Raw genomic sequence first — 17,549 nt, 5'->3', positions numbered from 1 at the left:
ACAGATGCAGAGGGCATTTTGTCCCTGACTTTATGTTTTATTTTACTTGCCACTCTAAGCTCTGCTTTCAAGTAATCAGCAGGTGTTGCTTCATGAGAAGCCATAAGCAGTTGCCGTTATGTAACGTTATGTTTTAAATAAGTGTGTGTGGGAGATTTGTTTAATACTGTACATTTATTTTTATTTTTGTTTGGACTTCTGCCATTTCATACAAAGGGCAGATTCCACACCAATCTATGTACCTTGTCATCTCTGAGATAGTAGCTGTGGGAGTAGAGTTCTTGTTGGTTTTTTTTCTTATATAAATTTCTTTTCTATAGAACTACTGTTTTGTGGTTTACTGCAAACAATTATCCATTATCCTACCTGCCATTTTCATTTTTAGGTTGTAATCCATGGGCTGGATTATGGGTTGGACATGGGGAGCATGTGTGCAGAAAGTGAAGAGGAACTATGCGGGTGAAGAACAAGAGTGCAAAAGTTGGCTTGAAACTCAACATTAAGAAAACCAAAATAATGGCATCTGGCCCTCTCAATTCCTGGCAAATAGATGGGGAAGAAATGGAGGTAGTGACAGATTTTATTTTTCTGGGCTCCAAGATCACCTCAGATGGGGACTGCAGCCGAGAAATTAAAAGACGCTTGCTCCTGGGGAGGAAAGCTATGGCAAATCTAGACAGCATACTAAAAAGCAGAGATATCACCCTGCCAACAAAAGTGCGTATAGTCCAGGCCATGGTTTTCCCAGTTGCAATGTATGGCTGTGAAAGTTGGACCATAAGAAAGGCTGAGCGCCAAAGAATTGAGGCCTTTGAACTATGGTGCTGGAGAAGACTCCTGCGAGTCCCTTGGACTGCAAGGCGTTCAAACCGGTCAGTCCTAGAAGAGATCAACCCCGACTGCTCTTTAGAAGGCCAGATCCTGAAGTTGAAACTCAAATACTTTGGCCACCTAGTGAGAAGGAAGGACTCACTGGAGAAGGGCCTAATGCTGGGAAAGATTGAGGGTAATAGAAGAAGGGGACGACAGAGAATGAGATGGCTGGATGGAGTCACTGAAGCAGTAGGTGTGAACTTAAATGGACTCCAGAAGATGGTAGAGGACAGGAAGACCTGGAGGAACATTTTCCATGGGGTCGCGATGGGTCGGACACGACTTCGCAATTAACAACAACAACAACATGGGGAGCATGATAGGGGGCGTATCAATTTCTAATTAAACATTAGAGTTTGGGCATATGAGAGGGTATGTTCCTACCAAGGATATGATTATAGAAAGAGGAGGGGGGAGAAATCCTAATCCTAATCATGTACTACAGTTATCTCTGGTTTGTTGTCACTGCTATTCAAAAAAGTAGGGTGCGTAGAGGCAAAGTATTCACCTTGCATGGTAAACCTCAGTAGCTTTGAACTTTTTATTCATAGCATGCACTGATTTGAATGGTAACTCTGTAAACACTCTAGAAATAAGAAATAATCCCTTGAAACCTGGTTGTAAATTGACATACATAGGATTGAACAATTAGCCTCTCTCTGCTTCTACTTCCAAATGTCACTTTTAATCTTCCATTTTCAACAGAAAAGGACATATCTAGGAATCCCTCATTTGCCATGCACAAGACTCAGATTAACCACTGTGAGAAAATTAAATGAAAGTCTAGCCTTCTTTAGGATATTAAATGGTTTTGATGGAGGAAGAATAGATGACATTCTTCAAACAGCATTGTCTGCAAAAAAAAATCTGACAAAGCGTTAATGCCCCCTGCTGCATAATCTTCTGAAGTTCTGTAGAAGCTCATGCGAGTTTAAATAGAAACACGGATCAGTGGAGCTCAAGGATTAGCTAATATTCAGCACTTAAACTCTGGGGTTTCTTTCTTTCTTTTTCTTTTAACTAAAGTGAGGGAAAAAGAATTGTGCAGGGAGATTTAAAGGATACATTTTAAGGGAATTTTTACAGGAAATCTGGAGCACTTCTTAAGATAAAAAAAATCAGGTTGTGTTTTTTTTTTTTTTTTATTTTGTGCCTGCTAAATTCTGCAGAACCAATTGTTGTTTGCTTGTTTCTACTCCCCAGCATATTTTAGGAAAATCTTGCTGGAACCAAATCCCACCTCTGCCACAGACTGGACCCGATTTGAATTTCTGCACACAAGTATTTTTTCTCAGATGAAATATTCTTCCAAATTGTTTTGTAAAACTCAAATTAGCCTAGGAAAACTACATAGCAATAGCAATAAGACTTATATACCGCTTCACAGTGCTTTACAGCCCTCTCTAAGTGGTTTACAGAGTCAGCATATTGTCCCCAACAATCTGGGTCCTCATTTTACTGACCTCAGAAGGATGGAAGGCTGAGTCAACCTTGAGCCGGTCAGGTCGAACTCCAGGCCATGGGCAGAATTAGCTTGCTCTCACCACATAGCTATTGTTTATTGTCATAGTTGGAACTAGATAGTGATTATCTGTTTGGCAGAGAGATAAAACTACTTTTATTTTAGTTTACTGTGATGTTTATACACAAGTTTGTCTGGGGATAACAAAATAGATAGTCCCACAGAAGAAAACCCATATACTTTTGACCTAAGTTCAGCTATAGCAGAAGTCCTTCTTTTCAGTTCAGGTCTATAAAATTCAAATAATCAGATCCTGATCGGCTAGTTCAGTTCAGCTTCTATGGGTAGTCCGAGTCTTATGACCATAGTTTAAAATCATGACAGTCTCGGAAAAAGTTATTTATGGCTCCTCCTCAGAGTTACAACCATCACACATGATGACTTGTTTAATGACTCACATTGCTAGCAAATGAAATCCCAGACCCAATTGTGATCCTAAGTCAAGAATTACCTGTATTTTTTCATCAAGCTTATTTGCGCAATATAGTGAAACAGGTAGAAAGTCTAAAAGAGTTGCAACTAAAGCCTGGTGTGATCAGTCTACATGCATGGAGAATTAAAATGGGAAAACGAACTATGTAAGCCCTGCCTCATCCAGACTCCCTACCTACCTACTCAGTTTCATGAAAAGATATGTAAGTGAAATTTGTCCAAATGCAAATTGATTTCTCATATGAGTATGTCATTTGATGAACATCTTGTTCACAGGAGCTTGATATATGCTTTCCAGATAATGTACTAATGTTGTATTTCTGTTTTGGTTTTTCAACAAAATTGAAAGAAGTTCTAAATCAAAGCCTGATGTCTATGTTAAATTGAAGGAAGCTAGATAAATTGGAGTTTAATTCACACAAGAAATTTGCTTTTTGAAAACTTGATAAACATACAAGGAAATAATGATTCCATTGTGCTGGATGAGACTGTGCTCTCTCTGATTCTTCTGAATTCATCTCTGATCCTTGATGGTTATGAAAATTCAGCTCAATTTGACTGGCTTATCACTTTCATATGACAGCTGGCCATCCTTTCATTTATGGCAGGGCTGTTTTTGTCTTTTCATAATCCTTTGTATAGGCTTTGAGCTGATATTTGGTGTGGGACCTAGAATGGGTTTTCTGGAGAACCAACAATGGGGAATCTTCTCCCATGCAGCATCTAAATATTTAGGGGCAACAACTACTACTCCTCCTGATGACTGAGCTCACACAACATGCTACACCACATTTGGGCTTATTGTGTTGTTCAACAAAGGTTGCCTGAACCTAGATCTTGTCTTCACACAGTTGCCTTCAGTTTTTCTTTTCTAAGAATCAGGAGAATGCCTCTCTCTCTTTCTAGTTGTAATACTGCATTCTCTAGCTAAACTACATATTCTTGCAGATGGTTAGACCAAACAGCCATCTGTCTCCTTTGACGCTGCTCCCAACTTGGCCTAGCAGGGAAAGGAGAGGAAAGTGAGGTTGCAGTACGCATTCAAGTGAAAAAAATGTTTTTCAAGGTTGCCTTTTTTTTTTTCACAAGGAGGCAGTGTAGTTCTTTTCATCATTTCTATTTTACTGTATCCCTGGGAACTGCTGTTCTATCTTGTGTTTTTGTTTTTGCTTTGCTTTGCTTCTGTGTGATACACAGCCTTTATAGTACACAGGAGGTTGAAATTTGTATCGTTTTCATTTAAGGTAGATGTTCTCAATGCATAACAATCGCATTGTGAAGGAGCAAAGAAATACATTGTCTGCTTCTATTTTTCATGGCATATAGCAGTTTAAAATATGATAGGAAAGGAATACATAGTAAAAGGAAAGTAAAACCTCTGATTTTAGGTTGCCTCCTGAAGTGAATTACAGGTAGTCCTTGACTTATGAGCCAAAAATTTCCATTGCTAAGCAAGATAATTGTTCAGTGTATTTGTCCCAGTTTATGACCTTTCTTGCCACAGTTGTTAAGTGAATCACTGCAGTTAATGACACGGTTGTTAAGTAAATCTGGCTTCCCCATTGTCAGAAGGTTGCCAAAGGTGATCACATGTCCCTGAGACACTGCAGTTGTCATAAATGCATGCCAGTTGTGAAGCATCACATGACCAAGGGGATGCTGCAACGGTCATAAGTGTGAAAAATGGTCATAAGTCACTTTTTCAGTGCCATTGTAACTTCCACACAGTCACTAAATGAATGGTTGTAAGTCAGGGACTACCTGTAAACAACCAATTGGGCACTATTCATTATTTCATATTGAATGGATGGTTGGAGTTCCCATCCATTCCGTCCTGTTGCAAACCTTTGAGACATCTGTGTAAGCTGAAGGATGCAAGGGCAGAGATTGCTAGAAATTAGTTTTATTTGATCAAATGCTTTGCTCCATTTCATATTAATGAAAAACTCAGGATACACACTTTTGCCTGCACACATAAAATAACGGATGTTGTCACACACCTTTGTTAGCATGTTGATTATGAACAGTAATTTGAAAGTCAACATTGATGTAGGTTAAAGTGGCATTTAGCTTTTTACAGCCATATCACACTACTCTTATCCTCAGCTTGCCATCAACTTCTATTCCAAGGGTATGTTTTTTTAAAAAAGAAACATAAGTAGCTTTATCATGCTATTATGAAGCCATCCCCCCTTCTAATGCCAATGTATCTGATTGTTGTTTCTTGAGAGCCCTGATAGTGCAGTGGTTAGAATGCAATATTGTAGGCTAATTCTGCTGCCAGCAGTTCGATCCTGACCAGCTTAAGATTGACTCAGCCTTCCATCCTTCCAAAGTCGGTAAAATGAGGACCCAGATTCTTTGGGGTAATATGCTGATTCCATAAATCACTTAGAGAGGGCTGTAAAGCACTGCGAAGGGGTATATAAATGTAAGCGCTATTAAGTGAAGAACTTTGCACTTGTCTCTGTTACCTTTCATCATATTGCCTTCAGTGTATTTTTCAGTCTATCAAAATTGTTTTGAATTTTCAACAACTTACTAGGATATTAATCTCAACCAACTTTTAATCATCTACAGATTTGAGATACATTCCTTCATTCACAGAGAAGCTGGTATACTAATTATTTTTTCTCTTTTATTTTGAACATATCTAAATACACCCTTTTTGTTATTCTTAGCATTTTTTTGAATTTTTGGTTTCCTGACACTAGCTCTACATATCTGGGCTACCTGTTTGTGAAGTGGCCCTCTTCCCATTTCTTTCTTGTTTTTAGACCTTTGCTAAAACTTTTGTGTTCCTGTATTTAGTTTCTTTAGTTGTCCTCCATTTTTTTATCCTTCTTAAAATTGGCTTTTGATACCCTTGTTCAGGAAACCCACTCGTATTAAACTCCTTTTTCGCATTAACTTTCTCTGCGGCGTGATCCTACTTACCATTATTCTGAGTTTGTTAAAATCTGCTTTATTAGTTTATTATTTTATTAATAGTCTGCCTTTATTATTATTTTTATAAACAACTCAAAGCAGCGAACATATCTAATATTCCTCCTTCCTCCTTGTTTTTGAAAGCATAAGCATATCTTCGGCGATACAAACATGCTATCCTTTTGCATTGTCGTTTTTCTTCAGGGTTTTGGCTTCTCCTTCTCAACTACACCTTCTACACTGAGTAGTATGTCATGCCAAAGAAAGCCCCTCTCTTTTTGTTTTTTTCTGAGGTCCCAAAGGAGAACTTTGCCAGTAAAGCAAGTTAGGGATTTCCTGTAGGGATTCTGCTTGGCAGAGTTGTAGCCAAACAGATGTCAGGATATTTACTGTAAATTTTCCCACTGAGTATGACTTCACACCTCTTCAAGAAAGCTGGGTTTAGCTTTTGAAAGACATGAACTTTTCCTCATTTCAGGAAGACAATAATAGACCTCAGCAATAGTGCTGGGCCAGTTGCGCCTCCATTAAGTTCATCCTGAGCCTCTTTATTAGCATTTCTGATCAATTCCTCTCTTCCCGTTACTGCCTTTCTTCCATTTTCAAAATTTATTTTATTTACTTTTTTGTAATTTGCTTTTTTCTGAATGAGATGGACTTTGAGTGAGCCTTGTAATTATTATTATTGCCTGCCAGAAGGTTTTTACAGACTGCATGGGGAGAAAAGAATTTCTGGGGTTCCAAGTTGGGATTAAATTGAGCACTTTCAGCCTGATACTCTGAACTGTTTAAAGGATTTTTTTAAAACTAATTATATATGCATGTTAATAATTTGTGTTGCTTTTAATTTATTACCTTGCTAATTTGGTCATCCTACTTGGATGGAAAGGGAGGACATAAATCAAATATATTAAACAATCAAACAAACAAACAAATCTGGAAATAAGGCATAGTGCTTTTTATGGTAGCTGTGGGGGGGGGGAGGAGCTGGACTAATTTCCAAACCAAATTAGCTGGAATATTTCAAATGTTCTTCTTAGGCCTGTTTCAATCGAGACGGGTGGCAAATAAATTTAAAAATAAATAAATAAAACGATAAAGATATGGAATACTGAGTACAGGAGTAAGATGCGGCTCCCAAAAAGAATTAAAACCCTAAAATACGGCATATTCAGATGGAAGCTAGAGAGCTAAAAATAGGAAGTAGGTGGAGAGAGAACAGCAGAGGATTGTCAGTGTCACTGTTTTGCTTCCCTTCTTTCTGAAACTCCTTGGCTACGTTACTATGCACCCTCCAGAGTAAATCCCACTAGATTTTTTTTTCCTTCCTAAGGTTTCTTTTCCATCTGTATGTTACTTTCCTCGCCCTTGTGGGCTGGGGAGTGTTTATTCCAGCCCAGATTCCTGAACTGATAGGATGTATGCCCTGTTCAGGGCTGCCCCATTTCATTTGCATTGATCCACACTGCTGGTAACAACTACACGCTTTGGAATAAGTCAGGGCGGTACCTCCTGTTTCTTTTTGTGAGGTGCTTTGTAGCCCCCAAACTTCCCTGGGAGTAGAAGGGGGAGTTACTTTGCCATTTATGTAAGAAGTGCTCCAGAGGGCAGACATTCATCCCAGCGCATTCCTGCACCGATGTGGGCATTTGCTGCTGGAATGGTGGCAGTGAGAATGGAGAGGGGCAATTGTCAGAGGCGTAAGTGCTGAGCAGCTGCTAATGTCTCGTTATCACCATGCTGTATTTTCAGCTTGTCATTATGGCTGGGACGGTCTTGCTTGCCTACTACTTTGAGTGCACGGACACTTTCCAGGTACATATTCAAGGCTTCTTCTGTCAAGACAGCAATTTGATGAAACCATATCCAGGAATAGAGGATGAAAGCTTCATTTCCCCTCTTGTCCTCTACTGTGTCCTGGCTGCAACCCCAACAGCAATTGTAAGTAGATTGAATATATTAAATATATATATGTAAATGCATATTTTAAAGATTCTTTGACTATTGGATTGTTGATTGCTGACTTCCTGGAGAAGAGACTTTATTCCTTTTCTACCCTCATGATTTTTATCTAACTCCATAAACGTCAGTATAGTCATGAGGAGTCCAGCACAACTTCAAGGCATCTTTAGTTTTGTTTCGTTTTATCTGATAAGCTTGTGTCAGACATTGGCACATTATCATAATCCCTTTGGGTATTAATTATCCCACTAATTAATTAATTATCTGTATGTGGTTTCACAGGAAGACAAAACACCATGTTACATATTTCTCAGCTGAAGTGCAATAGCTAAATGTTTCTCGCTGGGTAAACAGCTTCACACATTTAGATCAACCACAGCACTTTGATGTAAATGATTGGTGCTGGAGTTTATCACCATGAGTTCTCAGGGAGTTTAGTAAATAAATAAACAATGCTTTTAGTAAAAGCAAAATGAGAATCTTGCAAGGTGCGCGAGGTTTCATATGCTGAAGGCAAAACTGACTGCTTCAAAAAGCATTTAAGCTGAGTAGTGCTTATGAACGAATAAACAAAAAAAGCCTTTTGCAAATCCAATGTCAGTTTCCCAACTCTTTCCAATATAATTCCCATGGAAAATAATTAAAGGCTGTCATAAGTCCAAGAAAACTATTGATTAGGAAATAAACGCCAAAAATGTCCTGATTGCTTTTCTTTTCATGGCAGACATTAGCTTCTTTGTGTTACAAAGCAAATAGATTTAGCCACTGATTTAATTTAAAACGCTGCTTCAAATAAGCTTCTGACACATGTTTGTTTAGTTTCCTTTTGTGCAACCCGGTTTGTTTTTCCTTCCCACCAGAATATTTGTTGTACATGTTTGCAATTTCTTTCCTTAAGTTCACTGCAAAAAGAGATTCAACAGAAGAATAATGAGCAACATATATTAAGCACATTTAACTAGATGAACGTGTCCATATAGGATAGGCTCAGCTTAGCTTCTTATTCAAATTCACAAGTCTTAATCCAGCATCCTTTCAGGATGTGCACCGCTGTGAGCAATATGATTGGCTGATAGCAAGAGTGCTACAAACATACTTTCTTCCACCCACATTTCCAGAAAGGTTTTTGTTTTTTTTAATGACATCTGTTTTTAAAGAAATGATTCAAAATAAAAATTTAAAAATGCTGAACTAATGTGCAGGTCAAATATTCAGATAACACTTGTTAAAATGTTCAAAGGTAGGAGATATCTGTTGAAGGTATGGCAAAAGAATATTGAAAGCTAGAAGGGAAAAGGTATTGTGAATTTTTAAAGGTGCATTTGCAGATACAAGTGTACAGGCTTCTAGAAAAAGGAAATAATCTGAAAAGATATTTGAGGAGTGTTTACTTGCTACCTACACTCACTCAGGGCATGTTCAATAAGAATGTCCAGCCATATGACCTCTATTCCAGTTCATGCCAGGCAGCCCGTCAGCTATAGAAAAAGATTAAATGTTTATTATTGTATCTTTCTGAGATTCTTCTATATGCAGTAGAACCTTAGCTAATTAACATTCCCCATCCTATGTAAATGTATTGAGACATATGCAGGATCCTTTAACACTGATACTAAACACACAGCCCCAGGAGATATAACTAGTCTGTGGTTAGGAAATAACAGTGGGAGGTCCAATTTTCTTATCACTTTCGTGCATAAATGCAGTGCATGGAATTAATCAGCTGAATCCTTCAGTGACACACTATATTTTATGCAACCAAAGTGTAGCTATGATGGAATTTCCATGTAGTATGGAAAAATCTTCTTCACCTGGAAGATTTATTTGAAGTTCTTTGATTCAATAGAAACATGAGCTTCCTTTACCTCAGGGGTTCCCAAGCAGGGGTGTGAGGCTATATTCCAGGGGATGCAAAAACTTGGGTTTTCCACATTGTAGTGTATATGCATAATTTCAAACTTTTGTAAGGGGTGCGAGAATATATCAGAAGCATTCTAGGGGTGTGGGGTATAGAAAATGTTGGGAACCATTGCTTTACCTGCTAATTTTCCATCCAGTGGTTGAAGCCACGTTAATGATAGAGTAGCAATTGATGGTCACATGGTTGAAGATGAAAGCCAAAGTGTGCTTCTCTTCTGCTCTGCACTCCAGGGCAACTGGACATCATGAACTTATTAATATATATATGGCATGCACAGTTAAAATAGGTTATGTACACCTATTACTTTTCTGACTAGGAGACAGACCAATGCTAATGACTGACTCAAAAATATCCAGTGCTTTTTGTTGCTGGGGATGGACTAGAATCTGGGTGTCCCTGATGCAATACTATACTAATAATGGCTACACTACACTAGTCTCCTGGATAAACTTACTTATCAACAAAAAAAATCTTAATGTCATTGCTTCAATCAAAGTGGTAGATTGTTATAGCTCTAGCAATACCAGCAGTAGTTGCATTTCTTGAAAATAAGTGCCCAAACTTTATTGAATTGCAGAGATTCAAGGGGTGAAGAAAGCATCATGTGAGGGAGATATGTCCTGCTTGCCAATTAAAATTTTGTATATAATTAAGAAAGCTAAATTTGGTGTTGTGGTTAAAATGTTGGACTAGAAAGTGGGACCAATCTGCCCTTAGGCATGGAAGCTCACTGGGTAACTTTGCTAGTTCTTTTTCAGCGTAGCAGATTTGTTGTGGGCAAAAATCGTTGGAGAAAGAGCTGTCATTCTCATGAATGAAAGGCAAGATATAATCTAAATAAATACATAGTAGCGAATAGAATCTGAGAAAGCAACAGTTAGGAACTGATGGTGCACCTGATTGGAGGAGGAGTGATTACTAGAAGAAACAGCACAGAAGACAAAGTAGACAATCCATTAAAGGCGGAATCCAGCTAAATGTAACCATTCCTATAGATGTTTATTTGGAAGTGGGCTTATTTGAGACTTCCTGTTGTACATCTCATTACATTATGATTATCAGTAGCAGTATCATTATTATGACTACCATTACTCTGTTGCTTTGCATGAACACTGAAAGCTTCTGCACCAGAGACAAATTCCTTGTGTGTCTAATCATACCTGGCCAAATAAAGTATTCTATTCTATTGGCTGGAAATTTTAGCAACAAACTATCCAGCAACATCACTGTATGTCTGGAAATCACATAAAAGTTGGTTGGGTTCTGTCTTTTTCATGCCTCCAGTTGCAGGTAGCACAAATGGGAGAATTTTATTTCTGTGTCTGCCTTAAAGGTACTCTAGTTGAAGTTAATTTCCTTCCTGTTGGAAAAAAAAAATCAGATATCTTTATAAAAAATCAAGTCTTGTGTGCCTGCACCATTATTCCACTGATAAGCACTCAGATGAATAATAATAAAGATGTTGAAGAGAATGGGAAGTAATAGGAGAAGAGGAAGCAGAGGGTTTTTTTTAAAAAAAACTGGGAAAATAAGGAGAGGCGGAGATACAAGAAGCTCTACTGACAGAAATGTACCAAGAGGGAGAAGTAGCAATAAAACAGAAATACACTCTTCCAAAAAGAGCACCATGAGGATTATTTTTTTGTCCACAATGTATGTTTATTGCATAATGAATTTGATAGCCTCTATATTCCACAAGGCTTATTTATTGCCATTTTTGCTTTTAATATAGCTGTTCCATATTCCCTTTTCTATTCTGTAGTTCTTCCTGCATCCAACTGAGATTCAGCAGCAACAAATTAAAAAAAGGAAATGGATTAATTACTTTTTTAAAAAAATAAAGTATAACGTTTTCCTCTATTAATTTGTAATTAGGTTTTGTTCCTATACTGATTGTACTAATAACAAAAAATAAATACATCTTTTAAAGGATAAAATTGTGTTACTCCCAACTGAGGGTGATTAGTAAAATATAAAATAAATTTAGTTCATATGAATGGAAAATCATCAGGCATATACCTCCCCTTACTTTAGCAAGTGAGGAATTGAAAAAGTCTCATTTGTTTTGGTTGCAATTTTTACTTATTTTTAAATTTAAGTTTTTAGACATTTAACTAAATATCTCATTTCAGAGATATTTTCTTACCAGATTCCTCAGTGCTTTCAACAATGGCACAGCTTCTATTGTATTGCCTTCACTGGAAAAGTCAGGATACATTCAGAGATGGATCAGCCTTGAAAGTAGCCCATGTTGAACTGTCAAACACCAGCTCAGGAAGTGTTTTATGACATTTTGTATCATGTCATAAAATGCTTTATGATAATGTTTATGTCATAAAGTGTTTTATACGTTTTGCCAAATTTCAATTCCGAGGGAGTCATGGGTCCCGGTTTTGGGATGTATTCCATATGTTAGCCCATTTGTGGTAACTTGATTCAAAGCTATTCCACCCAATTAAAAGTTACAAGATTCAGAGTTTTAGTAATATATAGAAGATAATCTTTGGAAAATTAAGGACTCAAGTCTGTTACTTCAGATGTAAACCCAGTGAAATGTAGTAAATGGTTAATTAATCTCTTCATCCATAGATGATCATCCAGAATTGGTGAAAATTCAATTTATCTGACCTCTCTACTACTCCCACTAATTGTCCCCTATTGGTGCTCTGTTCTCTGCTGTCATAGCCAAGTTAGGCTAAGGAATGGGGTGGGATGAATTAACATCCCTTTCCAGAGAGTGGTTTCCGGTTATCAAGAGAAGTTCAGCAGTGACCAATTCATTTGTCTTTGTGATTCTCAGCATTCCCCCTTTCCCTTCCCTTTTACAGATTTTTATTGGAGAGATATCTATGTATTTCATCAAGTCCACTAGAGAAAGCTTAACTATCCAAGAGAAAACCATTTTGACAGGAGAATGCTGTTACCTGAATCCACTACTTCGGAGAATCATTCGATTTATAGGTAAGCATAATTAACACATTTGTAGAATAAAATAAGAAAAACAATTTCATATGTTTCTATGCACAAATCTCCCATGTAAGGATCCCCAGGGAGGTGGGTGGGAGGAAGATGTGTGTGAGAAAGAATTTGCTAGCTCCAATTTTTAGACACGGCCTTTTTGGGCATTTTTCTGGCACAATATTTCACACCTAACAAATCACATTTCATAAAGCTTAGTGATATAGAAGACCTTGTACAGTTTGATTGATATCCAGAGACAGATTCTCTCAAAGGGGAGACGCCTGTGACAAAAGAAGGGCAAAACTATTTTCTTCTTTTTCCTTTCAGAAATAAGAAATAAAATTCATTATGGAAGGCCAAGTACTAACCTGCCATTCTGATGACTTTTGGCTGGCAACCATCACTTTTATTTTCCATTAGTTTCCTATAGCAGTCAAGATTTTCAGTGGCTTATGAAGTAGAATTTCCAACTAGAGGCACCCTCTAAAAACAGATTACAAAAATAAAATAGTGGTTTTCTTCTGGAAATTATATGAAGAGATGAAATACAGGTGCTCCTCGACTTATGACCACAATTGAGCTCAAAATTTATGTTGCTAAATGAGAAATTTGTTTTGCCCCATTTTACAACTTTTCCTGTCAGAAAGTTTCAAAAGGTAACCCTGGGACACTGCAACATCATAAATATGAATCAGTTGCTAAGTGTCTGAATTTTGATCACTTGACTGTGGGGATGCTACAACAGTTGTAAGTGTAAAAAACAATGACGTAACTTTGAACAGTCACTAAATGAACTGTTATAAGCCGAGGACTACCTGTATAAGAGCTGGAAACATAGCTTCCATGTTCTTCCAGTGAAAATATATTCTGATTTAGTTGAAGTCTTAATTTTGTGAAAAAATTGGGAGAAATTTGGATCTAAGCAGCAATCAAGTTCTTTTACTATTTCCACAGGACTATGATTCCTGTCACTCCATTATGATTATTCCCTGTGTTCTTATGAGCAAAACAAAATAATTTCTTTCTTCTTTCTTTTCCAACTGAACTGTGTCCAAGGAATAGGGCTTAGGACATTTGACCTACTCTGTGTTTCACATGCATTATCTAAATCATATTAGCAGCCTTGTAGTGTTATTCCCATCTTGCAGGAAGAAACTGAATTGAAGAATTAGTGTCTTATTAGTGGCTTCCTTGTGTGTATCCATTTTAAATGAACATAGAATTTAAGATTTCCTGCAGCTTGCTTCTTTCCTGAATAAAGTAATCAAAATGAAGACATCACTTGTAAGAAATAAAAAAAAAACCCTGATATTTTTAATGATTTTAAAATACGCATTTTAAGCAATTTCTATTGCACTGATAAGTGGTAAAGAGGCCATTAGAAAATCTAGGAAGTGTTTTCACTGTGCTTCTGAAGTCCAAACTAATCAGGCAATCAGGATTTCTGCTAAAAGCACTTCAGCTGTGCATATATGGCTAAATATTTATTTTGGCCGATATGCTTTTCAGCAGCTTCAGTTAGTGTACATCCCAAGTATTTTCTTTTTCTATCTGCCTTGATTTCTTGTAGTTAGAGGATTAGATAGGCTGGGCTAAATGTGAAAGTTGGTTCAGTTTAGATCAGCGCCCACCCAACCTTTTGGGCACCAGGGACCGGTGCCATGGAGAAAGGTTTTTCCATGGACCAGAGGGGTGTGTGGTTTTGAATACTGCCTGCATCCCAAGTATGGAGCTTTCCTTGTTTGTGCAGCCTGCTTTCTGGCATGCTGCTGACCGGTGCTGGTTCACGGATCGGGGGTTGGGGACCCCTGGTTTAGATGGTTTTCATCTGTATATAAGCTTCTGAAATATGTAGTTCCTTAGATAGAAAACACTTTATGTGGATCATATTGATAGGCAGAACCTCCCGATAATGGTGAATTAAAAATAAAGCATCTGATGTGATGAAAGAAGAGTGGTTATTTCTCATATAAGGTGTATCCATTATTATCAATATAAGAATACAAAACAAAATTTGAAGAAACCCAGCTAGGTGATCATGAATTGTTAGGCGTAGTTGCACCTGCTTAGAAGTTGGATGGGGAACCATAAGGGCTATGAGAAGAAATCAAAAGAAACAACTTCCATTTTGTTGCCAAATAATCAAGGTAATCTCCAGGAATGCAGCTTAACACCATGGACATATTCCTGTACTATTAGAATAATAAATAAATGAGCACCGGGCTGGAAAACCTTTAGGCCTGCAAATATTGTTGAATGCCAGTTCTTATCAGCAGCAGCTAGCATGACCTATAGTTAGGAAGTAAATTACTCATAGCCCCGTTGGGTCATATTTTCAGAGATATTTCCTCATCTAAACAGAGAAGCAGAATGACCATGGATTGGCAAAAAAAGCGTGAGAATGAGAGCTAAGGGCTTGTCCTGTGACATTGCTTCTAGGAAGCGAAGCTGATAGGAATTATCAAAAGTTACTGCTTGTTCTCTTTGGCTGACCTGAGGAACTGTCTTATTTTGCTGGGGGAGAGAGAAACAAAGGGAGCCACAGACCATGAGGAAAACTGCACTCTTCTTCCCTCCCGTATGTCCCCAAGAGCCCCCCCCTCCAGGGAAGAAGGCACACCCGTTGATTGCCAGCATCCCCCATCCAGCCCTATCTCACCAGCAGGCATCCAAGTCATCATTTATTCTTTCCTTGCCACTCACTGCTGTTAAAGAGATTTCAGATTTCAGCCTTGATTACAAGGCAGCGAATCACTGCTCACCTGCAGGTCTTGCCACCAGGTGATTGGATGTAGCAGTGGGAGTGGGAGTGATTTCTGACTTCCTGCTGGCTTCCCCATTGACTTTGTTTGTGAAAAGCTATCAGAAGTCATTCTTCCTCCTCCTTGGTTTACTGAGGAACTGCCTGCCAGTTTGCTGGAGGGGGGAGGGGAAATAGTTGTAAACTCAGCTCCCACCTCCAGGGAGTAAGAGGGCTCACCCATTGACAACCAGCATTCCCAGTAAGCCTACCTTGAAGTATAATGGCAAACATGTTACTGAGAGAGAAAGAGACTCTGAAGGTTGTAAATGTGACCATTGGTTGCAAAGTTATTTTTTCATCATTGTGGTAAACTCGAACTATTGCTAAACAAATAATTGAAACTAAGGACTCTCTGTACCTGTACATTTATGCTGAATAAGCCCCATAGGATGGCAGCATTTAGCTGATATGGAAAATTAAGCAAGGGTGGCCATAGTCAGCCCTTGGAGGATCACAGACCAAATGTAACTATGGATGGACTTTCGGTTTTGCGGCAACTGTGGTCGAGTGAAAAGATTTGTCTTTTCACCGGCCAATTTTCCTTTGCTGGTAGACCCCAAAGGGGGTTGAAAGTCGCCCTGGAGGGGCGACCACCGAGGAGGAGGCTTGCTGGTGACGGTGGGAGGGCGGCAGCCTCTCCCTCGGCTCCAGCTAACTCCTTAGGGCCGATGGATTAAAGATCGTCCTGCAAGATGGCCGATCATTTAGCTGCACCAGCCGAACTCAAAAGAACAACTAAACATGAAGAAACCACCGCGTAGAAATCTGGTTGAGACTTCCCCCCCCCCTTACCCGCAACTATTTTTTCTGCAAAAAGCCTTTGGATGACTTCCCTATCCTAAGAAAGCGATGTTCAACTATTTTGGGGAAAAATACTTTGAATAAAACTACAAAACAGCATTTATTGAACTTTTAATCTTTGGGATAGTTGGGACCCCTGGAAAAACCTGTAATATAGAACATTATTTTACTTACTATATCGGAGATACTTGCTTCTTCCTGCCTCTTTCTTCCTTGCTCTCAAAATGAGATAAACGCTTTTAACTTGGGGAAAGAAAAAAGTTTCTAGGCTCACTTAGGACATCTTGTGGTGAAAAGTGTTACTGCAATTATAACAAGAAGACAAAGGCTTGGAAACAGCTGTGGGTTGACTTTGTGATTTAGAAATTGTGAAGGCGGAAGTTTATTGACTTTTAATAAATATAGCTTTTACTAAAAGACTAAAAGACGATTTTACTATGGAAATGGAAGAACCTTACCCACAGCTTGACTATGAGCTTATACTGGAAAAAAATACTGGAAGCTACAGAGTATGTGAAATCATGGAGAAAAATTAAAGATCATCTTGCAGAACCACAAGCTGAGCCTCAAATTTTAAAAGATCAACCTATAGGCCAAGAAGAAGCCAATATGCAACAGTGTACATAATTTAATGTGATGGAAAAAGAACCTATTGACCAATTGAATCTTAGAAAAACCTTGGACCCAAAATCCCAGACTGAGACTTTAATTGATCACTCTACAAGTCAACTAATTACTACAGAAGAGGAAGTTTATATACAAACTATGGAGAACTCTGAAGATCAAAGAATGTCTTCAACTGAAACACTCCTACTTTTAAATATGATATTGGAAGATGGGGAGGAGAAATTTGACCAGAATTACATTGATAAATATCACTACTCAAATATGGAGATTTGATGACATAGATATGGCATCATGGACACCAGCTTGGCACAGAAAAAAAGCCGGAGTTAGATTTAAAAATATGACTTAAATTCTTACTTATTGGGTCAAAAAGGCTTTAGAGATTTGGACTGATTTGACAATTAACTGATTATGTGAAATTAGTAAGATGATAACTTGTGTAATGATATGTTGTTGTTAATTGTGAAGTTGTGTCCGACCCATCTTTGTTGTTGTTAATTGTGAAGTTGTGTCCGACCCATCGCGACCCCATGGACAACGTTCCTCCAGATCTTCCTGTCCTCTACCATCTTCTGGAGTCCATTTAAGTTCACACCTACTGCTTCAGTGACTCCATCCAGCCACCTCATTCTCTGTCGTCCCCTTCTTCTATTGCCCTCAATCTTTCCCAGCATTAGGTCCTTCTCCAGTGAGTCCTTCCTTCTCATTAGGTGGCCAAA

General features: G+C 38.2%; 1 protein-coding gene and 1 long non-coding RNA gene across 7 annotated transcripts in view; one reads left to right on the top strand and one right to left on the bottom strand.

The window, feature by feature from the left end:
* Positions 1 to 17,549, top strand: part of PLPPR1 (phospholipid phosphatase related 1) — a 150,328-nt gene that overhangs the window by 111,683 nt on the left and 21,096 nt on the right. For all 6 annotated transcript variants that reach the window (XM_039322170.1, XM_039322166.1, XM_039322169.1 and 3 more), the window contains 2 exons: positions 7,508 to 7,696; positions 12,467 to 12,599. In XM_039322170.1, coding sequence (XP_039178104.1) covers positions 7,517 to 7,696; positions 12,467 to 12,599 — 313 coding nt within the window. In that variant the 5' untranslated portion in view covers positions 7,508 to 7,516. The remainder of the gene's footprint in view (positions 1 to 7,507; positions 7,697 to 12,466; positions 12,600 to 17,549) is intronic.
* Positions 10,657 to 16,416, bottom strand: LOC120298416. The gene is made up of 3 exons (XR_005554072.1): positions 16,378 to 16,416; positions 12,968 to 13,082; positions 10,657 to 10,998 (listed from the first exon to the last, which is right to left on the bottom strand). It is a non-coding gene; the product is annotated as an uncharacterized LOC120298416 (long non-coding RNA).

Source organism: Crotalus tigris, unplaced genomic scaffold, assembly GCF_016545835.1.
Source record: "Crotalus tigris isolate CLP2741 ecotype Arizona unplaced genomic scaffold, ASM1654583v1 scf7180000023864.505019, whole genome shotgun sequence".
NCBI lineage: Eukaryota > Metazoa > Chordata > Lepidosauria > Squamata > Viperidae > Crotalus > Crotalus tigris.
Note: the sequence above shows the minus strand (reverse complement) of the source record. Positions and strands in the feature narration are given on the sequence as shown.